Source organism: Marmota marmota, unplaced genomic scaffold (genome assembly GCF_001458135.2).
Source record: "Marmota marmota marmota unplaced genomic scaffold, marMar, whole genome shotgun sequence".
In the NCBI taxonomy this organism is placed as follows: Eukaryota; Metazoa; Chordata; class Mammalia; order Rodentia; family Sciuridae; genus Marmota; species Marmota marmota.
Window position 1 is genome coordinate 303,178 of NW_026000141.1, and position 24,806 is coordinate 327,983.

At 42.2% G+C, this 24,806-nt stretch overlaps 1 protein-coding gene, 1 pseudogene and 1 gene segment (V, D, J or C); all 3 read left to right on the top strand.

Annotated features, from left to right (window-relative positions):
- The window catches only part of LOC107159025 (immunoglobulin lambda-1 light chain-like), a 738,922-nt gene that overhangs the window by 269,607 nt on the left and 444,509 nt on the right, over positions 1-24,806 (top strand). Inside the window, exon 3 of one of the 39 annotated variants that reach the window (XM_048785808.1) lies at positions 650-659. The exons of 37 other annotated variants lie outside the window; for them this stretch is intronic. In XM_048785808.1, coding sequence (XP_048641765.1) covers positions 650-659 — 10 coding nt within the window. Of the gene's footprint in view, positions 1-649; positions 660-17,105; positions 17,113-24,806 lie in introns of all 39 variants that reach the window. One more of the 39 variants, XM_048785828.1, reaches the window with a different exon arrangement.
- Positions 1-24,806, top strand: part of LOC107159024 — a 587,419-nt gene that overhangs the window by 123,731 nt on the left and 438,882 nt on the right.
- Positions 24,516-24,806, top strand: part of LOC107159017 — an 856-nt pseudogene continuing 565 nt past the window's right edge.

Sequence of the window (24,806 nt, forward strand, 5' to 3'; positions counted from 1 at the left end):
AAGAGGATGGACCAGGCTCCAATCCTCTTGCATTTCAGTCTATCCCAGACCAAAATCTGGGGGTCCCATTCACTCAATCCTGATCCCACCCTAACCACTTGAGATGTCTTTAACAAGGTCATTTCTATATAAGGGGTGATGACTACTACAGGATGGGCCCACTGATTCAGGTGATCTTGGCCCTACAGGTGGAGAGGATGTGTTTGTGTGTGTGTGTTTACCCCTGAAAACCTCACAATATTCTTCCCTCTATTTTGGTCACTGTCATTCTGCAATGAATATGTATTGGGGCCATAGACCACTTTTTTTTTCATCTTAATATTGGATTCAGGACGCTTGTGCTCAGGAAGATCAGGGAACAATCAGTAACTCTTTGCTTCAGGACATTTCTGAAAAGCAATTGTCCAAAAACAGTTGGCTGTCGAGTTCACACTTTTCACCTGGGCAAACTGTTCACTTATCAAACAAATGTTTAGTAATCAAGACTCAATAATCATCTCACAATGTCCTATGACCTTTTTGCTATTGTGGCACAAATGTGAATGAAATTTAGCTTGTTCCTTCCTTGTGAGACATGCACGAATCCAGTCAAGTGCAGAATCCAAACCTTACTAATATCTTGCAATGGCATCCTTCTTCTGAGATACAAGGATAATGGTGTCTATGAGTTATTCTCCTTTACTTCTGGTGCTTGATTGACAGGGATGCTGCAGTCTTAAGAAACTGGAAGTTCATATCATTCAAAAATGTCCTGCTCAGGTCAAAACAGCTTGGGCTAAAGAGGTCCAGAAACAAGCCTTAGGAGTGTGAGGGCACGGGAAGAACTGGAAACATCTGTGTGGGCAGGCTCTTTCCTCTCACTGGGACCAGGGCAGGCAGAATCCATGGTGGCAAGGCTGGTGGCAGATTTTTTTTCTCCCTCCTGTGTCCCTATGAGCAGCATTGCCATCCCACTGCTAACAGTAATAGTCAGCCTTAGCCCCAGCCTGGGCCCCACTGATGGTCAGGGTGGCTATGTTTCCTGAGTTGAGCAGCAGAATTTGTCAGGGATCCCTGAGGGCTTATGGCTATCATTGTAGATAAGTATAACATGATCCTTGTCTGTATTTTGCTGATACCAGTGCACAAGATATATGCCAATGCTGTTGCACCCAGAGGTGATCCTAGATATCTGTTGTGGAGCCACTGACTCTGCAGATGGCTGAGTCAGTTCATAGGTGGCCATGGAGTCTGCAAGGAGGAAAAAAAATAGTTATACTCAAGAATATGAAGGAAAAATCCCAGGAGATCCCTCTCCCAGGCTTGGATGAACTTCATGGATGCTCTTTGCCACAGGGAGCCACACCCATCAACCTCAGCACAAGTGGCTTAGTGGGCTTACTCCAGGATGGAAACTTTGAACACAAGACAACTGCCCCAGTTCCCCAGCAGCTGGATCCCCTCAGGCTCACACAGCTCCCATCCTGCAGCAGTTTCCAAAAATTCTGCATACCACAGTCAGGACCTTGTTGAGCTGAGAGTCAGGGCCAGGTTGGTTCCAGAGCCCTGGGCTGAGTGGGTGAGAGCCCTGGAGAAGCGCCCTTGCAGTGACGTAGTAGGCCAAGGAGGGGGGCATCCAGATTATGGTGAAGTTTTGCCTCTGAAGTTGCTTCCTGAGTCCCAGGCTGGGCTGGCTTCTTCCCAGGGATCTTTTATTCACTTGATAGAATCTGTTGCCCATTATGTAAATCAACGTGCACTCTGGGCTACTGCTGGAGGAGTTTTGTTTTGTCCAGAGCAGGCCTCAGCCCTGGGGATACAGACAGGGGTGGAGTAGACTTCTAGCCCAACCTCAACCCAAGGGATGCTTCTTCACCAGCTGATCTCCAGTCTGAGTGACATCTACATATACTTTCCTTGTCTCACTTCTCTTCTGTCCTGTCCATGCAGAGGTTAGGGGCAAGGGTCTCTGCATTTTACATGCAGCATGAAATTCTGCCCCTGGGGTGATCCTGCTCCTGTTCGGCAGGTGACTTGAAGACAGTGCTGTTTTTGTAATTCTCCTGAAATGAAGTCTAGGCTCTTCCTATTATTACTCCTGGCTCTGGATGAAGGTGATTAATTTTGGTCTGACAATTTTGGTGTGTCCTATCTGTAATTATTTCTAGCAGAGTCTAGATGTTAAGTGGTCCTATCTGCACTTTAGAGGTTCTTTCACAGAATGCAAGGCAAAGTTACCCTCACTTCCTGTGCAACAAGATACTTAAACAGGTTCAGACTCCTATCCAAGATCACACAGATCCTCAGTTGGAAGCCAGAATAAAACTCCTATAATGCCAAGTGAACATGGAATGTGTAAAGATGCATGAAGAAGTGCTGTACATTTTTGCCCTTGGCTCTAAACTATTGTGGCAGATCCTAAGTTTTGTCTTAGTATCCCAGTGTGCACCAAGAGCCAGGGCAATGTCAGGTGGTGGCAGAAATGTTCATCTAGAAGAGTTTCAAGGGCTTCAAAATCTAGAAACTCCTCATGTAAGTGTTTAATGTAATTGAGAAGTCATCAGTGGCTGGGGAAAATATATCAAGTTAGAAATAATTTATGTCAAGCACAGGGTTACAGACTTGTAATCTTAGCTACTAGGGAACCTGAACTAGGGGGATCACAGTTTTAAGGCAAGACTAATCAACTTTGCCAGGCCTTGTCTCAAGAACAACAACAAAATGACAACAACAAAAAAAGTTCAAAAAAAAAAAAAATCCAAACACACACAAACAAGCAAAAAATAAAACAAAGTACAGAAAATGTTGCTCATCTGGTAGAGCTTCATTGGTTCAGTCAGTAGTATCAGAAAAAACAATCAAAATTAATTAAGCCAATACACGGTTAATGAACAAGTATTTTTGCCTCACACTGAGAATTCAGAATGAAAATTTAGCAACTACTTCTAAGATAGTAACAGGTGTACAAGAGTTAGAGCAAATGATGAGGGAGCTTCCTGAGAGTGAGAAATCATGGTGTCTGGCTGGACAGGCAGCTCTCAAAGTAGAGTGAAAGTAAGTAAGTAGGACTCTGGTGATCACAGGGAGTATGGCTGTTTATGGCCAGCAACAGAGTTTTAAGACAAATGGGTAGATTGGGGGAAACAAAGAGCTTGATAGATACCAGAGAAAGGCACATCTCCAGGTCAGATCTGACAGACATGGAGCAAGCAGCATTGTACATATCAAGGACAATGATGGTATAGGAAAATGACACATTTACCTCCATATCTTAGGAACTAATCCTTCTAATGTTAGAATTGCCCTGGAAAACCTGCCTACCTTATCCTCAGTGGAGCTTTGTCAGTTGAGTCTCTTCTGCCCCCTGGTGGTTACTCCATACTGGCTGCTGTCTTGACAAAGTGAGGAATAGGAGTCAGAGATTGGCTACTCTTGGTGGCAGCTGTGGATGCAAAGTGACTGTGCAGTGGTATTGCTGCTGATCTATAGCTACAAAGAGAACACCCACTTATTAAAGATTTATTCAGACTAACTCTAGTCTGCCCCACATTCCATCCTGGGAATTCAGCAGGAACAAGACACAGCCTCTACACCCCATCCTGCTGGAAGGATTGTGCATTAGACACACTGGGTTTTTGAACTTTGCAGACATAGCATCTTTTACCTGTGATTCATCCTCATTCTTTATTTAAATTTAGAGACTTTCCTCCATTTTGTCACATTATGTCTGACTATGTGGTACAGTGCTGGTCTATGGGACAAAATAGGTTTAGATATTAGGTGCCCTCCCAAAAGCTCATGTGTGAGACGATGCATGAGACTTTACAGATGGAATGATTGGGTTTTGAGAGCTTTAATGCAATAAGCAAGTTAATCCCCTGATAAGGATTAAGTAAGTGGTAATGGTAGGCCGGTAGTGTATGGCTGGTGGAGTTGGGTCCCTGGGGGCTTGCCTTTGGGGTATATATGTCTTTGTTCAGCAGAGAGCCCTCTCTGCTTGCTGATCATGTCTTGAACTGCTCTCCTCCACCACAGTCTTCTTTCATGAAGTTCTCCTTTGCCTCAAGCCCCAAGGAATGGAATCAGCTGTCTATGGACCAACGCCTCTGAAACCATGAGCACACAAATACATTTTTCCTCCTCAATTGTTTTTGTCAGGTGATTTGGTTGCAAGAGTAATAAAGCTAACTAAAACAGACTTTTTTTAAAAAAATAAAAGTTTGTGTGATGGAGATCTTCTCAGGGAACCTTCTCTATTCTGCATAACAGAGACCAACTGCATGCTGTACATTTCTCTTTGAATATGAGCATCAAAGTGGGAGTTGTAGCAGTAATCCTAAGTCTTAAGATAACAGGAATCCAGGGTTTTGAGAAGTGAGGTTATTGATGATGGGAAATAACTGCTCAACTGGAGGTCCCTGCAAAATCTCTAGTTCTCCAGCACCCAGTAGAGATTGTCCATTTCTTGGAAGTATTCCAGCATTTTTGTATTCATTTACTTTACTCATTTGAATGCATTTCCTCTGCTTTATCTCTGGATTTCCCTGTGTAGCTGGAGATCTATGTGCCCCTTGTCCAGATCATCATTCTGTTGATCCAACTTTGTTCAGGGAACTGCGTGTCAGGTTAACCATCTTGTCGGCCACCAGATTTCTCTTCATGGCATCTGTAAGAGTTGGGCACACACTTGTTGGAAAGCCACATGTCTCTCTACAGGAAGGTGGAACATCTTCAGGAGCCTATAGTTGATGGGGCATCATCTATGCAGATGTTAGATGTTCCTGAGACTTTATTCCAGAGGAAGACCCAGATTTTGGTATAAGGGGGTATGTCTAATTGCAGTGGTTGGGATAGGGGTTTGCAGCAGAACACCCAAGGGCTCAACCAAATCATGATACTTGGATCATATGTTTCCTATTTACTTGAAATGGCAAGTATATAGAAATACTCTGTGAGACACATGCACTCAGATAATAGGAGATAAACCATAAGAAGATTATTTTCCTCATATTGGCAAAAATGAATAGAATCTAGTTGTTTTTAGCATTCTGACCTGTCTTTCACAAAATAAAAGTACATTATTATATCTGTACTTCCACCAAGAAGAAAAAGAAAAGTACTGGGGGTGAATTATGTTTCTGGAAACAGCAAATATGCACTGGGAATGTTTCTCTGATGCAAGTATTAGGAACAAGAAAAATTTTGCAGTTGTCCAGTATTTGAGTCCTAGAGCAGGAAGTTCAGCAGCAGGTGCAGGTGAAGGCGTCACTGATGTTGTAGTTTGTCCCTGGGTCCAGAGGACTCTGCAATATAACAGGAAGGTATGATGGGAACAAGAACCTTGTGATTATGTCTTCACATAGGAGAATCCCAAAGTAGACTCTATGGGTTTTGTAACAAGGTCATGGCATTTATAATGAATTAATATTTTTTTCAAAAGGTTTATTGATGTGCTTGCTTACACTAAAAGCCATGTGTGCTCCGTGTGTGTGTGTGTGTGTGTGTGTGTGTTGGGGGAGGTACTTAACCACTGAGCCACATTCCCAGCCTATTTTTATTTTATTTTATTTTTTTTGAGACAGGTCTCACTAAGTTGCTTAGACCCTCGATAAGTGCTAAGGCTGGCTTTGAACTTGTGATCCTTCTGCCTCAGACTCCTAAGGTTCTGGGACTACAGGTGTGCACTACTATGCCTGGCTATATGTGCTCTTTGTTCTCACCTAGAATAGGGCCATATTGTTCTCAGATAGAAATGGTCTGAGTAGACCAGCACTCTCATGCTGTGTCCACAATTATACTGTGCTCACCATATTTTGTCTTTCTCAAGAGCAAGTTCTCAGGCACAGAATGTCTAAGATTGGGACCAGCCCTTGCCATTTTCTCCATTGAAAGGCAGGAAAGAGACAGTCTCATGCACAGACAAGGCTCTATAGAAATGTTTACCATCCCAAGAACCTCTGACCTAGGCTCTGCAAAACTCTAGAATAAAATGACAGGATTTCAGATTTAAAATGCAACTAATTCTGTGAAAGAACCACATTCACAAGGGATATGATCCTTTTCTTTAGTTTGGGCCACAGAACGTAATTGAGCAAATTAAGACCAAGGTTTCATTCACCATTTATAGGGCATGTGAGAACGAGAGTCAGGTCTGAGTGGGTAGTTTCTTAACTCATGTTCACATCTGTCTGTGATACTGCATGTCCCTGAAAATTGTTTCCACTGCCATCATAGGTGGCACATTAATATTCAGCCTCATCCAAAGCCTACAGCCCCTTGATGGTCAGGGTGGCTGTGTTTCCTGAGTTACAGCCAGAGAATCAGTCAAGGATTCCTGAAGGCTGTTGCTATACCTGTAAATGACCAGCATAGGTGCCTATGATAGCTTCTGTTGGTACTGAGAAACATACTTATCTCCCAATTTTTCTCCAGAGCATGTAATCAAGGCTGTCTGATACGAGGTCACTGACACAGAGGGAGGCTGATTCAGCTCTTAGGAGGCCACAGACCCTGCAAGGAGAGAAGTTGAGATGAGAAACACAATGAGAGAGTATCCACCAGGAGATCCACTGCCTGGCTGGTGTGAATGAGCTCCAGGGGTTCCCTGGACCCTCAGAGCATCTCCTTCAAGTCCTTTGTCCATGACTCAGCTGGAGGCTTTAACTTGAATATGGAAGCAGAATGCCCCTCTATCCTGGCAGCTTGCCATCCCTCACCTTGCTCACTTATATAAACCAGTGAGCCCAGTGAGGGGATTTCATACCCACAGCCCTTGTTCTGACAGCAGGCTCCTGAGCATCCTGCCCACCTGAAGTCAGAGTCAGGGCAAAGAGGTCCCAGATCCCTGGGCTGGGTGATTTGGTTGGAACGCTATGGCAGCACCTGTGCTGTAAGTGAGGAACCAAGGAGGAGAGGAGCCCAGGTGGTGGAAGTGCACCTTATATTGCTTCCTGAATGCCAGGTTGTGGTGGTTTCCTACCAGGGATCTATTATCCCCTTGAGGAGAGGTACCCACTATGCAAATCAGACTGAGCTTAGAGCTGTTGTTCATGAAATGTGGTTTCCAGAGCAGAGCTCAGCCACCAGGGACACAGAAAGTGGTGGGGTAGACCTGAAAACTCAGCCTCAGCCTATGGGATACTCCTTTACAATTGCCACACCCCCATCATCTGGGCAACATCTCCCAAACAAATTGTTATCATAGATGATTCTTTCCTCAGAAGGGTCTGGAGGTCATTCTATTAAGCAAGGGATTAAAGCATGTGCAGATGGAAGGATGCCTGTATCACTGACATACTCTGTGGTCTGGTGCAGATTGGCCATATGATTGCATGCAACCATCAGAAGTATGTTGGGTACATTCAGAGGGAACAATAAGTATGAGCTACAGAAATTAGTGAGGAGAAATCAGCATTATTGGATCTAGTGGATGGGCAACCAGCATTACAGCTTGTTGCCAGGGTGTCCAGCCTGACTCTGTGCCAGGTGTGCCTACCTAACCTGTCCTGTGCCTCTCAGATTGGTGGCATTTGCTTGAATGTAAGGAGCTATAAGAGGTCCAGAACAATTTAGAGGAGGACAAATTTATTTTGGCTCAAAGTTTTACAGGTCTTAATGGTCTGCTGACTCCTTCATAGAAACATTACAGAAGAAAGGCATGATATAGAAGAATGAAAGTACAAATTAGTGCTCTATCTGATGTGCGAGTGGTAAAAATTTACTCCCAAGATTTAAGTTCTCTATTCACCACACTAATTGTTTCTTTTGCTGAGAAGAATCTTTTTTAGTTTGAATCCACCCAATTTATTGATTCTGGATTTTAATTCTTGTGCTATAGGAGACTTATTGAAGAAGTTGGGGCCTAATATGACATGATAGAGATTTGAGCCTACTTTTTCTTCTAATAGACACAGTGTTTCTGGTTTAATTTCTAGGTCTTTGATCCACTTTGAGTTTTGTGCATGGTGAGAGATAGGGGTTTATTTTCATTTTGTTGCATATGGGTATCCAGTTTTCCAAGCACCATTTGTTGAAGAGGCTATCCTTTCTCCAATGTATGTTTTTGGCGCCTTTGTCTTATATAAGATAATTGTAATTATGTGGGTTAGTTGCTATGTCCTGTACTCTGTACCGTTGGTCTACCAGTCTATCTTGGTGACAATACCATACTGTTTTTGTTACTATTGCTCTGTGGTATAGTTTAAGGTCTGGTATAGTGATGCCACCTGCTTCACTCTTCTCGCTAAGGATTGCTTTAGCTATTCTGGGTCTATTAATTTTCCAGATGAATTTCATGATTGCTGTTTCTATTCCTATGAGAAATGTCATTGGGATTTTGATTGGAATTGCATTAAATCTGTATAGTGCTTTTGGTAGTATGGCCATTTTGACAAGATTAATTCTACCTATCCAAGATAAGGGAGATCTTTCCATCTTCTAAGGTCTAGGGTATATAAAGAACTCATAAAGCTAAACACCAAAAAAAAAAATTCCAATCAATAAATGGGCCAAGAAACTGAACAGATACCTCTCAGAAGATAACATTCAATCAATCAACAAATATATGAGAAAATGTTCACCATCTCTAGCAATTAGAGAAATGCAAATCAAAACTACTCTAAGATTTCATCTCACTCCAGTCAGAATGGCAGCTACTAAAAACAAACACAGCAATAAGTGTTGGTGAGTATGTGGGGGAAAAGGCACACTCATACATTGCTGGTGGGACTGCAAATTGTTGTGGCCAATATGGAAAGCAGTATGGATATTCCTTGGAAAACTGGGAATGGATCCAGCTATCTCACTCTCTCAGTCTATACCCAAAGGACTTAAACACAGCCACATCAATATTTATAGCAGCATAATTCACAATAGCTAAACTGTGTGAAATTCAGTCTGACCATATGTGTCTTGTAGTAGTGGCACTTAATCACTTATAATTAATATAATTTATAATATAATTTGTTTAAATATACCACTATCTCTTCACTTCCTATTTTCCCCTTAAGGCCAATGTTTTTCTTTTCATTTTTCTCATTCATCCATTCATTCACTTGTTCCTTCATTTTGATTTGTTTTTAAAAAGTGTATCCCTTTTATCTATTTACTAGCTTAAGTGATTGTTGATATTTGGATTGACTAGCCCACATTCCCACAATGGTTTTGTCAAAACACCTGTACAGATGCTGACTGAAGTTGTTTTTCATATGTGATTTGCATTTAATCAATCATCACAGAGTAAAGCAGGTTGTCCTCTATGATGTCCCTGAGTCTCATGCAGAGTCAAAGGCCTTTAGAGCAAATAGTGGGATTTTCAAAGTACTGTCCTACTGAATTCGGACTCAAGACTTGGACTTTAGCTCTTACTGAATTATCATGTTGCAGCCTGCCCAGCTGATGTAGATCTCACCAGCTATAAATATCACATGAATCAATTCAACTGAATATTTGTCTCTCTGTATGTGTGTCTGTTTATGTATATATGATCTAGTACATCTATCCAGGCTTGCACTGCTATAATGATGTTTTGATTATTATAGACTGCATATATAGTGCAGGTTTCATAGGACACAGTGGAGCTGAAAAATTCTTATCACCTTGTTGTATCATCCTGTCCTAAGGTTAAGTGCAACTCATTACTCGTGTTTATGGTGAGAATGGTGTAAACAATGCTACTGTGCTGCCAATCACGTAAAAGTATAACATAATTATATGAAGTAGATAATACATGATAAGGATAACAATTAACTTTGACATTCTCTGTGTACTTATTATTCTACAATTCTCATTGTTAATTAGAGTGTACTCCTTCAAATATAAAAATGTTTAGTGTAAAGCCATCTGTTGTGCTATGCTTACACCAGGCTCATACATCTCATGCATACCTAGTCTCTCCAGATTATGAGACTGTTGCACTTCCCCCTGCACCATGAGGGCCTCTACTGTCTCTTGATTGCTTTATTTTTCTTCTGCAGGATCCAATCATAGCCCAAGAAGCAACAGGCTTCAATATATGTTGTATGTAAATTATAAAAATTTTATAATATTAGAATATAATGTATGTACCATAAACATTCAAATTCCATATATGTTTGGTATGTAACAGATGTGTACCATCTAGATTTGTGTTAAGTGCATAGTATGATGTTCACAGAATGATAAAACTGCCTAATGATGCATCTCTTAGGATAGAATATATATATATATACTCCCTGCTTTTAACCCTCGATATTTTTAGATTCTGCATCATGATATTCCACCAAATATGCTCTGTATTTTCTAAAAATGCTTCTGTATTGAACATGTTAAAATCTCCTTTTTTCCTGTCTTTATTAATCCCTGCAAATAACAAAAAAAAAATACTACAGAAAAAATATTTGTATCTTTATCTATAATTTCTACTTACCTATTTTATCCTATGTCTGCTGTCATCTGTCAATCTATATATATCTATATATTCCTTATTCTATGTCTGCTATGTCTCCTATTAATTCTGTTTCCATGGAGAACCCTGATTAAAACAGCATACCATCTGGAACATTTGATGTTAAAAAGGTTTTAATGGTACTATACATCTTACAGTGCATATATACAATTGAACAATATCTAGCTTCAAGTCATATGATATACTTTATATATCAATAGGAACTTCATAACATATTCTTCATTCCCTACTTGGTTTATAATCTCCATTTAAGACAGTCTAATCCAAATATATATTTTCATTAATTTTTCTTCAATGATTTTTTTATAGATGAAATAATCCAGAATTATCTCTTATCTGTCATCACAATAACAGATATTTTTCTATTATTTTGTGTAATTGTATTTGTCTATATCATGTCATTTCCTTCTATGAGGGGTTCTATAGTATTGCTGTGAGAGACTGTGAGTTTTTTGGGGGAGGTTAACAAAAATTGATAAGAGGAGTGTTTTGCCTCTGAAACAACCCCTCTTTTACTTTTTATTTTGAGACATAGTTTCACTAAGCTGTTGAGGGTCTCAACAAATTTCCAAGGCTAACCTCAGACTTGCAATCCTGTTGCCTCATCTTCCTGAGTCACTGGGATTACAGTTATGTACCACTATGCCTGGATGCAAGTGAATTTTAATGTTTGAAAGTTTCATTTTGCCTTAATTTTTGGAATATAGTATTATTGGTTAAATAATTACAGGTTGTCAGATTTTTTTCCTTTATATTGTAAAGGTACTGCTCCCCCTGTCTTCCTCTTCTGTTTCTGATAAACAATCTGTTGCTATCATCAAGCTCCAAGTTTCCTTCCATTGTTGGTTGAATCAGGTGACATCATATGTGGTGGCACCATTTACTTCATGTTTCCTGGGATTGATTTTGTTGAGTTACTTGCTTGTTGGTTTCTGCTTTCCACAATTGTGGAACATTTTTTAACAATTGTTTCTTACTCTATCTGGTTATGCCCCAACTTCACTCTGCCTTTTGGCTCCAATCACATACATCAGGTTGTAAGAAGCTGTCCCCAAATAAACTGATGTCCTGATATTTATATTTTGTTGTTTATGTGGGAAACAACCATTTGCTTTATGGATCCTTCACTATTTCTAGTCCCATTTAAATATGTGTTTGTTCCCTTTCTAGAACATCTCCCTTCCCATAAGGAACTAGCTAGCAATGGTATCTGGGACATTCTCTTCCTCCTTTTTTTATGCATCAGAGTTGGACATGCTCTTCTTTAAATGTCCTGAAATCATATTTGGCTGAGGAACACATTTCAGGCCCCTTTGTCTCTATGAAGGTCCTCAGTGACATGGTTGGGCTGAACATGGCTGAGCTCTGGAAGAACAGCAGTCAGGTTTTCTCCAGTGAAGAGGATCCTGTCACTGGGCTGAGGTCACTCTCATAACCAGAATGTGACCTGAGGCCAGAGATTGTCTACTTCATTCTGCAGAGTGTCCTAAATGTGGGCGTATACTCAAGGCAAAGACAAGACTCTGTGTGTCCCTGTCTCCACCTAAGCACATGAGCTATAGCCCTCAGGGCAGATCTGCCTGAAACTGGAAGGAGAGGCAGGGAGAAGGTTGCAGGCATCTTTAGAAGTACCCAGGATAGATGGGTTACTTCTGGCACCACTCCTGGACAATAAGAGAACATGTTCTGGGATTGGGGAGGATATCCAGACAGCTATCCTGGAAGACAGACAAGAGGTACTCATGTTCCATCCGCTCACATGGAACTACTCCTAAATGGACCTTGGTGTTGTCTCCCAAGTGACTTTCAGGCTCTTCCAGAGCATTTCCAGGGTAAAGCCCCCAATGTTTTCAGGCTCCTACAACTTTGAATTGATAACTGAAGAATGTGGTAACTGCATCCCAGGCAAGAACTATGACCTAGTGACTGGTTTTGACCCCCTGGATGCACATTTCCCTGATCTTTCCCTTTTGCTGCTCCAGCCTCTTTCTGGCTGGTCCTGGTGGTAGCTCTTCCTCTCCCTGCTGGTGGAGGAGCCTAGGAGCAGTACCTCCCACCTCGAGGTGACTAGAAAGCCCATATTACAGAAGAGGGTGTGTTTAGTGTGTCCAGCCTCACTCTGTGCCAGCTGTACACACTTTGCACTACCAAACAGTGCAGAGCAATGGAATCCATGGAGTGCAGTCAGGGGGAGTAGCATGCTGTTTCTTTGACCCTGTCCCAGGGTCAAATTTCCATTCCTGATGTTGTTTTCTGAGGAAAAAGGCAGAGGGTTTGTTTCTCATCTCTTCTAAAGAAAGAGAAAAGTCACAAGAAATATATGGGAAACTGTGTCTATTGAGCCAACTTCCTGTGTATTTGCTGGCCATGGCAATGAGAGCTGCTGCAGAGTCAATAGGAGCCCAAGATGTTTCTGTATTAAAGTTCAGTATTGTCCTTACATGATCAGTATCATCATCATTCATCACAATTTCTATTACTAATGTTTTTATTTCATCACAAACTTCCTTGTTCATGGTGAAGGATCTGTAAGCTAGCCTCAGCTGCTCTTTGATACAACTGGGCATCTCTTCCTTGTTAAGACCCAGAGAGCTCTGAACCAAAGATGGAAAAATCACAATGTATGTGGATCCCTTTCCTTGAATTTCCTCTGAGGTAGGACAAGAGATTCTAAAACCTTGGAATCTTATTACCCAAATAAATAAGACAGTTTCATTGCTTTGTATCATTTATATTTGAAAAATGTATGTTTTTCAAATATGAATGATGTTTCACATCAGGTAATGTTGACACTCAGTTGGCCAGGAAAAGAGATCAGTAATGTCATAGAGAGAAGATGGCGCGGTACCCTGAATTCAGGTCCTAGTTCCTTTAGGGGAAGAATGGGGAGGTGGAAAGTTAAGTGTCAAGCCAGGCCTAGGTCTTGTGTTCCACATAGCCTCCTGTCATGCCAGGACTGTCACTAGGAGTCTAATTCAGTCTTCATGTTTTTGATGAAAGTAGGGACTGTGCCCAGGTTAGAGCTGGAGAACCTGCCAGCAGTGTGTGTCTGCTCTGCTGGGCTGTGCTATGCTGAGAAGGGCTGGCCTGGATCTTGCTGGTTCTCTCTGCATTGTTTCCAGTTCCTGCCTCTCCTGAGCAGGTGAGTGATAAGAGTCTCAAGGCCACCTCTACTAAGGGCAGCTAAGACAGAGGAGACCTCAAAGTCTCATTCTCAGGCATTCACCTCAGCAGTAGACTGTGGATTGATCTCAGAGACAAGTAGGAATCAGGGTGCTGTGGGTTTGCTCCTGTGGATAGGATCTGGGTGTAGGGAAGGGAAGCCTTGGAGCAGGGGGAGGGGGGAGATCATAGAGTTGAGGGAGCAGTGAGGATGTGGGAGAGAAGCATGCTCTGCAGATGGAGTAAGGGATCTGAGGATGTTGCTGGCGAGAAGCTGGATCAGGAAGGCACAGGTTTTCATCCATGGCCCAGTTCATGGGACCAAAGACCTAGGAGATGCATTTCCTTCATCTGGACCCTGTACCCAAAACCACTTTGCGGCATCCTGACTTGGTCATTTGTTCTGCAATTCTGGGGCAGCTGACCCAGCACTTCTCAACCTTGTACATGGTGATAGTGGTGGTGGTGGTGGTGGTGTGTGTAGAATATCACATACCCTAGGAATATCACAATGTCCTCCCTCTCATCCTCAGTGAGTGTGGCTGGTTATGAGCCTGAGACCACCTGTGTCAGCTTCACTATTGGACCATGTCAGAAATGTCCAGGAGGAAGAGGCAAAAATGGTAACTAGGTTACTCTTTGCTTCAGAGCATTCCTGAAAACCAACTGTCCACACAAGGTGGATGCTCTGAGTTCACAGTTGTCACCTGGCGTAATTGTTTTTATCAAAGAAAGGGTTAGTAACTAAGACACACTTAATGACGTTTTGTTATTATTCCATAGATGTGGCCAATGATAAAGAAAGGGTTAGTAACTAATACACACTTAATGACATTTTGTTATTATTCCATAGATGTGACCAAATTCTGGGCAGTTCCTTATTGGTAAATTCTTCAGGAACCCATTCAAGTGCAGGCTCCAAATCTCATAATAACTTACACTGATGTTCCTCTTCTGAGACACTAAAAATGACAGTGTCTGAGGCTTACTCTATGTAGTTCTCCTGCACATTGTGATGCCTGATACATAGTTTCTAGAATCTTAGGTAACTGGCAGTTTGAAACATTCTCAACATCCTGGTTAACATAGTGGAATTACCTGGGCCTGGAGAGGTCCATGAGCCATCATACACTTTCTTGAATGTAAAGGAAGGGGCAAGATTGGAAACTGGAAAATCAGTGTGACCTCACTGGGAAGCAAAATGGGAGCCATGCAAGTAGCAGTGTTTCTTTTCAATTACCCATCACTGCTCACAATAATAGACTTGCCCAAATCATTTACCAATCTGATGGTCAGGGTTGCATCATTCCCTGAGTTGGAGGCATAAAATCAGTCAGGGATCCCTAAGGACCTGTTGCTGTATCTGTAGATGACCATCCCAGGACATGTCCTGGCTTCTGCTGTACCAGTTCATAAAAGAACTTCCAGTGTTGTTACTCCCAGAGGTGTACCTAACAGTCTGTTATGGAGCCACTAACACTAAGGATAGCACAGTCACCTTGTAGGAGGTCACAAATTTTCAAGGACAGAAATGGAATTGTGGGTATGACAATAAAACAACAGTTGCAAGAATACCTTCCCCAAGTTCTGGATGTGATCCACTGACCCTGTACCATCAGGGTACCCCTCACATTAATCTCAGCACCAGTAGTCCATGAGCCTGGTGAGTGGAAGTAGCTTTTTGATAGAGGAAAAAACTTGTCCCTTTCTCCTGGCTTCTGTAGCCCCTCAGGTTTACCCTACACAAGAATCACAGTGCAGGGATTTCAATCTCACAATCTCCATCCTGGAACAGTCTCCTGAGCATCCTGCCTACCACAGACATGGACCTGCTGAGCTAAGGCAGGCCAGACTGGTATCAGAGCTACTGCCATATCTTGAGTATTTGTGCCTCCTCCAAAATTATGATGCAACTTAATCCTCAATGCAACAGTATGAAGAGCCTCACATTTAAGGAACCAATAATGCTTTGAGGGACCCTCTCACATGGGTGTGATGAATGCCAAATCAAAGGGCCAGGCAACACTAATTTGGCCTTGGTTTGGTTCCATCTCTTCCTAACTGTGATATGCAGAAAGAGGAGCCCTTGTCAGGAAATGAATTTGCTAGTACCTTAATTATGGATGTCCCAGCCTTCCAAACTGCTTTTTAGAAACAAATTTCAATAGTTAATAACCAGATGATGTTATTTTTGTTACAGCACCAGGAATAGACTGCAGAAGCCTCCATCTACTGTACAATCAGTAACATGAAAAGACTTCAGGGACAGGATGAATCCTGGGCACTTGCTGAAGGACTTCCATACTTCCATGGACATGCTGGAGGTGAGTTCAAATTCAGCAGCATCTTCTACAGAATGAACGAGATGAATGGGGGGTGGAGAGGGATCATTGGTTCTTACCTGCAGAAAGCTACAGGTTGCATCCATAGAACTGGAATGACATGGAATCAGCATATTGTCAGCTGACTGGAGCTCTTTTCTATTTAAACATATGTCATAATGAATGGTTAAGGCAGTGTCCCAATGACTCTCCTTGTTTTTTAGATGTGAAACAATACTGTAACTCACACCCCACTGCATCAAGAAAAGAACTCAAAGAGAGAGCCCTAAAACAACATGGCAATAGTACAATTCAGGGGCAGCCATTAATCCTGCTGCCTGAAATTGTAGATAAAAACTTATTGGATCACAGTCATGTCCACACTCTGATTTATCCCTTCAGCTTCATTTATCCCTTGAACACACCTATGATTGGTCCCTTCAGCTTCATCTCCCTTCCCTGCCACCAGTCTTTGTGGGATTGGAGCATAAGAATTCCCAAGAAAATATCCAAGTAATCTACAATGTCATGAAAATGTAATCATATAATTTCCACTTACTTGAAGTGGCAAGTTATGTAGGGAGATTTGATAAGATGCATGCACACAGGAAAAAGCAAATACATCATAAGATTCCAGCCCCATATTATCAGAAATGATTAGGGTGTCATTGTTTCAAGCATTCTGACACATATACCACAAAAGGATACTTTATTCTAAAGTATATTCCCATATAAAAGAAAAAGGAAGACTATGGTCAAGCAGGTTCTGGAAATAGCATATCCACCCTGTAGATATGGAATTATCCAAGCATCAGGAACAAGGGAACTCATGCAGGAGTTTCAGTAGTAGGTGGCTGTGGCACAGATGCAGGCAGATGTTTTGGCTCTGGGATCCAAAAGTCTCTGCCATAGATAGAGAAGTAAGATGGGACAGGAACCTTGTGTACCTGTCAAGCCCTCATATGAGAATCCCCAAATTTGAGGATATGCAATGAGAAAATGCCATTTTTTAATGAAATGAAACTTTTGGAGGGGGTACTGGGGATTTAATCCAGGTGTACTTTACCACAGAACTACTTAGCAAAAACAAGAAAAAATAAAACTAGATAAAAGTAAATGTAACTGATACTATCTATGGAGTCAGGCACCTGTGTATTTACAGCCACAAATGGCATCCCCCTCCTTGCCAACAAGAGCAGCTGTGGGGTCAGTGGGAGCACAGCAGATATCTGGCAGGAAAGCTTAGTAGTGTTCCTTCTATCCTGGTCATCATCATCACCATCAAACATCATTTATATAGCTATGTTCTTTATTTCATACCACACCTAATATTTATGGTTGTGAATTCCCACATTAGCTTCAAATGCCCTTTTGATAAATCCTGGATCTCATATTTGATCAGATCCAGAAACACCTGTTTCCACCACTGAGGAATACCCCTGGCTGAGCCCTTTTCCTTGGTTCCCTACAGATGAAGGACAGGAAATTCCAAGACCTGACACCCACTTCCTGGACCCAAGAAAATCCATATTTAATTAGTAAGACTCCATCATGACTTTGTGACATGTATGTCTGAAAAACAAGTTTTGTGAGGTCAACATAGGTATCCCCACTCCACATTTGGTGACACTGAGACCTAGAGAGCTTCAGTTGCTGATGAGCATAAATACCAGCATTGTCAAGGTCAGAAGTTGACCCAGATGTTATGATTTCTGGTTCTGGGCTCTTTGTGGCACAGCATGACCAGGATGGAGGAGTAATATTTGGGCCAGGCCAGACCACAGCAGCTCACTGCTGCCCCCAACCATGGTCTGGAGGTCTCCCAGTGGCCTGTTCATGATATGAATGATAGTTTTCAAGGATTGTGCCCAGGTTAGAGCTGGAGAATCTCTGGGGAGTGAAGTAGCTGCTCTGTTCTTCAGGGTTGGCCTGGCTCTTGCTGGTTCTCTCTGCAGTGTCTCCTGCACCTCTATTTGCTAAAGAGGCAGATAAAAGTTCTACTTGGGGCAGCAGAGACTTACAAGATCTGATAGTCTGAAGGATGATGATTCTATGGAACTTATTCTTGGTACTTTGCCCAGTGAAACATGCCCAGAGCAGAACTCAGGGCCAGGGCCAGATTTGAGTTTCTGAAGGTTGGGCTAAACCTGGTTATAAGGCCTCTGTTTGTTACCTATGCAAACAGTGCAGAAGAGACATTCAGATCATTATGGAAATGCTCCAGAGCTCTGCCTCTGTCATGCTCCAATGAAGGATAAAGTTCTGAGGTCAATGACCTGAATTGAGGTAGGTGCTATTGTACATGGTTCCAGGGTAGCCATCCAGCAGCTATTCTAGGGCCACACTGACCCTAGAATAGAGTGCATATTGGTATTGTGGCCATGGCAATAATTAGGAAGAACCACTCATTGCATGAAGAGTAATAAACAAATTATCCACACACTTCATTTTTTCTCTTTTAGTACTGCCTGTGTTTCATATTGGATAGTAATTGTGAAACTTAAAGCTCTTTAGAAGCATTTCAGTGAACAAATGAATGATACCCATTTCTCAATATTTGGATTGCTATCTTAGTTTTCATTTTTAAAGTAAATTGTTGATTTCCCATGAATAATGAGGATGGAGCCAGACAGTATCAATTTGGTTACAAAAGATCTTTAGCTATGTAGCATATTTGAGCAGGTAAAGTCAGGTATTTAAAGCAGGTGGCATCCACCAAGAACTTAGAGGTTCTCCTCTGAGGCTGGGTGGTCCTGGGGCCTACTTGGAGGTCCTGATAGGCTGGTCTAGGGCATAGGAGATGCCCACCAGGAGGCTCAGGCCAGTCCTCTGTTATCTACCTGACTCTGAAGGAGGCTGACAACCTCTGGGGTTGTTTGCTATGGTGCCCCCATGGCTGGCCTGCAGCAGGGTCAGAGACTTCTGGTCATAACTCTGGGCCTAGTTTCCTCTGCAGGGTCTGGCAAGAGCAGAGGGAGAGGTCTGCGTATGCAGAAGGGAAGGCTTGGGACAAGGATCCATGGAGTGAAGACCAATGAGGTGAGCAAAGGAGTAAGGGTGGTGTGAGAGAAGGAGCCCTACAGAGAGTGGGAGGAGCCTGAAAGTGCTCCAGACAAGGAGCTCCCGCAGGGAGGATCACACTCCAGCTCAGGCAGCCATTGACCCGGTGGGGGAAGACATTCACCCAGTCTGTATCCCACAACAGCACTCCCCTGGGGGCTCCCTCACAATGTCATTTCCATCCAAAGGTAGATAAAACCTGCAGGACTGGGCTGGCTGTCCCAGCCCCTCTCAGCCTTGCTCATGGTTATGTATCGGTTTTCTTGGAGAAACCTCACATCCTCCTCCCTGTCTCATGATCACTGACAACCTCTGGGGTTGTTTGCTATAGTGCCCACATAGCTGGCCTGCAGCAGGGTCAGAGAATCTTCTGGTCATAACTCTGGGCCTAGTCTCCTCTGCAGGGTCTGGCAAGAGCAGAGGGAGAGGCCTGCATATGCAGTGAGTCATCCCACAGTGAGTGTGTGTTGGTGCTGAGGACTGAGGCCACCTGTGTCAGCTTCAATGACTAGCCCAGAACACTTGTGTTCAAGATGATGCAGGAGTAAATACTACCTAAGTAAATCTTTACTTTAGGACATTCTAGAAAAACAGTTGTCCACAGAAACAGTTGGCTGCACTGAGCTCATAATTTTCACACAGGCAAGTTGGTTTTTTATTAAAGAATTGTCATCATATCTTTTTTCCCCTATATCCTTGCTAACTTTCACTGTTGCTTGTATTTTTCATAATTACCATTCTGACTGTAGTAAGATGAAATCTCAGAATAGTTTTGATTTGCATTTCTCTAATTGCTAGAGATGTTGAATTTTTTATATATTTTTGATCAATTGTATTTCTTCTTCTGTGAGGTGTCTGTTCAGTTTCTTAGCCCATTTATTGATTAAGTTTTTTGAGTTCATTATGTGCAACCATATGGAAAGCACTATGGACATTCCTCAGAAAACTTGTAATGAAACTACCATTTGACCCAGCATTCTCACTCTTCAGTTTATACCCAAAGGACTTAAAATCAGCATACTACAGTGATGCAGCCACATCAATGTTTATAGCAGGTCAATTCACAATAGCTAAACTATGGAACCAACCTAGGTGCCCTTCAACAGATGAATGAATAAAAAATGTGGCATACCTACACAATGGAATATTACTCATCATTAAAGAAGAATGAAATTATGGCATTTGCCGCAAAATCGATGGAGCTCAAGAATATCATGTTAAGCAAAATAGGCCAATCCTAATAAAATGTTTTCTCTGATAATAAGTGAATGCTGATCTATTAAGGGGTAGAGGGGAGGAAAGAATAAAGAACTTTGGATTCGGCAGAAGAGAGTGGCAGGGATGTGGGGTTGGGAAGGATGGTGGAATGAGACAGACATTATTACCTTGTAAACCTGAATTATTATGCTACTGGTGTGTCTCTGCACCATATACAGCCAGAGGAATGAGAAGCTGTGCTTCATTTGTGTACAAAGTGTCAAAATGTATTCTCCTATCATGTAAAACTAATTGGAACAATTTTTTTTAAAATACCTTTAAAAGCATTGAAAGGCTAGCCATAGATTAGGGCTGAATCCCATGGTCATTCACATGTTCTGGTTTCTTAATCTCTTTCATGGACCCGTCTTTGCATTATTTGGTGCCATTTTCCCTCCTCCTAGGGGAGTACACTAAGAAATGAGTACAGACAGGGATGTACTCATCCCTTCACAAGGACAAACATGTTGGGAGTCACCCTGGCTCCAAAGACTAACTTCCCCATCCCGAGAAGAGCTGCCCAATGGTGAGCCCTGCTCACTCTCCTGATCCTTACCCACCAATCAGACTAGCCCTGCTGACTCCCCTTATCCTTACCCACCAATTAGAAAGTGCCCCATGCCAAACTGTTGTAACTGTCAAACCGCCCAAGCTCTATAAATATGCAGAGCTGTTCCTCAATAAAAGGGCACTTCTCTGATGAGGAGCCTTGTCCAGTCGCTCTTTCAAAACATGTACTTGCTTTTATGCTACACAGTTTAGTTTTGATGGGATTTAAGAGGCATGTGAGCATTTCTTCCTGGATGTGGGAATATGGGGGTCCTTGCTCACACCTAAGGCCCATGTGCACACTTAATTTATGAGCTGTTGGATAACCTTGTTCTCAGACACTGAGAACTGGCATGGGCAAGTCAGCATGTGTCACCTTGTCCATGCCATCCTACAGGGCTCACAATTTTTTATCTTCTCTGGCAAGGCCAACTTATCAAAGGAAGGTCAGAAATAGGTTCTTCTCCTGACACACTCTGTTCAAATGGAGGGAAGAGAGTGTAGGTGTATAATTCAGGAACCAGGTCCTCTAGAGACACTTTCTATCCAGAAAACTGGGAACTATTTGCTTCTGGGTGAAAGTGATATGATTTTGAACTTAAAATTTAAAAAATGTTTATTTTGTTTTTCCTTTTCTTTTGGTACTGGGGTTTGAACGCAGGGGTGCTTAACCACTGAGCCACAAATGCAGACCTTCTTTTATATTTACATTTAGAAATAAGGTCTTTCTAAGTTGCTCAGGGCATTCCTAAGTTTCTGAGGCTGTCTTTAAATTTGCAATCCTTCTATCTCAGCCTCCTGGGTCACTGGGGTTACAGGAATGCACTTCTTCACCTGGCTTTAACAAGTCCTTCGGGATAACCAAATTTCCAGTAAGTCTCTGCACTCTTCTTCTATAGCTTGGGTGTAGTGGTAAACCAGCTGAGTGGAGACCAAGGTCATGCCCGTGGCTCAGTGCGTGGTAAACAGAGTAAGGCTGGGCAGGTGTTTCCTGTCTCATGTGCCTTTCTGTGTCACTACTGAGTCACTGCCAGGTGCTCCTACTGCCATGTGCTGTGGCAGAGAAGTAATCTCATCTGTGACCTGGGTCCTGATGGTGGTCATGGTGGCTGGGTTTTCCATATTAGAACCTGAAATCAGACCAAGTATAGTGTATGTCATTTGCCATCATAATATTTGCCAAGTAAAGGAGCCTGGCATGGCTTCTGCTGGTACTAATATGCATACTTACAGCCAAAATTGCCTTCAGAGTGGTCATACTAGCTGTCTTACTGATGGCTAGATACTGAGGATGGCTGAGTCAGGTCAGAGGAGGCCAAGGCGACTCTACAGAGAGAAAAGGAGAGAGGGGATTAACATTGAGGAAGTCTTCCAAAGGATTTCCTGCCTGCCTAACCCAGACTTACTTCAAGGACTCTCTGGGCTTTCAGGGAGCCCCCTCCCATGAGTGTCAGTCCATATCCCATGGGCTGACTGGAGGATGGTGTTATTGAGCAGGTGAGCAGCAGCTCCTCTCTCCTGGCCCTCTCAGACTCACAGCATCAAGTAAGTAAGTGTAGGGCTGAAATCCTGAGCATACTGCCCTCACAGTCAGGGTCATGCTGAGCTGAGAGCCAGCTCCAGGCTGGTCCCAGAGCCCTGGGCTTCATGGGTGGGTCCCTTGAGGAAGAACCTGTGCAGTAAGAGATAAGCCCTAGAAGGAGACGGGTACAGACCATGGTAGAGGTTCCTCTGAGTCTGCATCCTGAGGCCTAGGCTGGGCTGGCTTCTCCAAGTTCTCTTGTTCCAACCTAAGAGATTGCTGCCCATTATGAAAATTATCCTTAGCTCCAGGCTGTTGCTGGAGGAGATTTTGGTGTGCAAAGCAGCACTTATCCACAGGGGACAGAGAGAGGAGGGACAGCCCTTCAGACTCACTTTCAGCCCTTAGGATGCTTCTTCATGGTGTGGTCCCCTAATATATAATAATAATAAGTAATGTTATAAGTATATTATTTCAATACTGTAATGGTTATATATTACAAAGGTCTACATCATCTTACAGAGAAAAACTAAAAACATTTCCTCTAAAATCAATATCAAGTCAAGGGTATCCACTTCCACCACTACTATACACTATAGTCCTTGAAACTCTAACCAGAACAACCAGACAAAAGAAGGAAATTAAAGGGATACAAATTAGGAAAAGAAGTCAAATTATCTCTGTTTGCTGTTGATAAGATCCTACATTTAGAAGTCCCAAAAAAACTCCACCAGAATACTTCTAAAGTTGATAAAAAATTCAACAAAGTAGCAGGATAAAAGACCAAAATACATAAATTAATTGCTTTCCTCTTCTCCAATAATGCATTTGCAGAAAAAGAAATCAGGAAAAGTATTTCATTCATAATAACCTCAAAAATACTTGGAAATAGAAGCTGGGGTTGCAGCTCAGTTGTGGAGCGCTTGCCTAGCACATGTGAGGCACTGGGTTCAATTGTCAGCACTACATACAAATAAGTAAATTGTATCCGTCTAAAATAAAAAAAAAATAAAATACTTGAAAATAAATCTTCTCCCATCCACCCAACCAACTTATACTGCAGACCTGTCAATTTACATATATCTCTGATGTCCAGGTATAGACAGTGTCAGAGAATAAATGATTTGGTAAGATATTGACATGTTTTAAATGTATCCCTGATCCCCAAATTTCACATATTGGAAACTTAATCCCTAAACTCTGTTTCTAATATTTGGGAAGTAGGACCTTTGACATATAATAAGGATTAGATAAGAACATGATAAAGGGGCTGCCCAAGATGGCATTGGTGACTTTGTAGGAAGAGGAAGTAAGACCCCTGCTAGCATGCTTACTTAGTCTTGAGATGTGATAATGAATTTACTCTATTGTGATGCAGTAAGAAGGCCCACACCAGACACAAGGGCCATGCTCTTGGACACCCCAGCTTCCAGAACCAGGAGACAAATAAGTTTCTTTTTTTTTTTTAATTACCTGGTCTCAGGCATTTTATTATAGAAAAAGAAAACAAACTGAGACTAATATGGGTGATGTGTGTATGTGGATCATAAGTCTACCACCAGATGAATAGACGTGAATAACCATACCTTGGTATCACCTGCTACACACTGTGCTGTAGGCAGCTATGGTTTGAATTGCTCCCAGCATTCACATTCTGTCTGGTATTCCGTTACACTAGCAAAAAGCAAACTAGACAGAAACTCAAGGCAAAGAAAAAATATACATTTGTACACCAGATCCAGGAGGAAATATAATTATGGGTACTGCATTATGAAACATTTCCCCTTAAAATGTTTTATTATTTATACAACCTAACACAAGTAAGGAAGATACATTTAGAAGCAACATAAATTTATAAATTACAAACAATATTTTGACATCAATCTTCACATACTACAAAGATAACACTCAATATTAGTTTGACAAATCCTAAGAATGTTTTGCTTTACATTAATGCAAATTTGTTAATTATACCATGAAAATGTACATTTAATCACTTTATTGTTAATTGATATACTTGAAAGCAACATCAGTCACTTCTTGAAGACCACTGCAAGATAACAAGCTGCAGCTGAAGACCTTCAGAGCCCAGTGTGTATGGAGCCCTGAGAGCAGTGGGGGCAGGGCAGGCAGCTTGTTGAGGACATATCTGCCACGGGTGCCATCTGGAGGAAAACAGCCAGCCACAGCACTTTCAGTAGCTAGGAACAGCAAGGCAGTGATGCCTAGGGCCAAGAAGGCAATCCAGCAACACTGGTGCCTCCCACTGACCCCCTCTCAGCTGCACAAGGGCTGCCGGGGAGGCTTGGGTGACCTCAGTAAGAGTAAGAAAGTGGAAGTGCAGTTCTCTGCCTGGATTTTGAACTAATCAAAAAGAAATTTTGAATTTTTTCTAAAAGACAGATGGGATCACCCTAAAGAAAATATCCTGGTACCTGTTGCTGGACTGGGAAAACTGGACTGGGAAATAGCTGTGCTAGGTGATGCTTGTCAAGATGCAAATTTTCCCTCC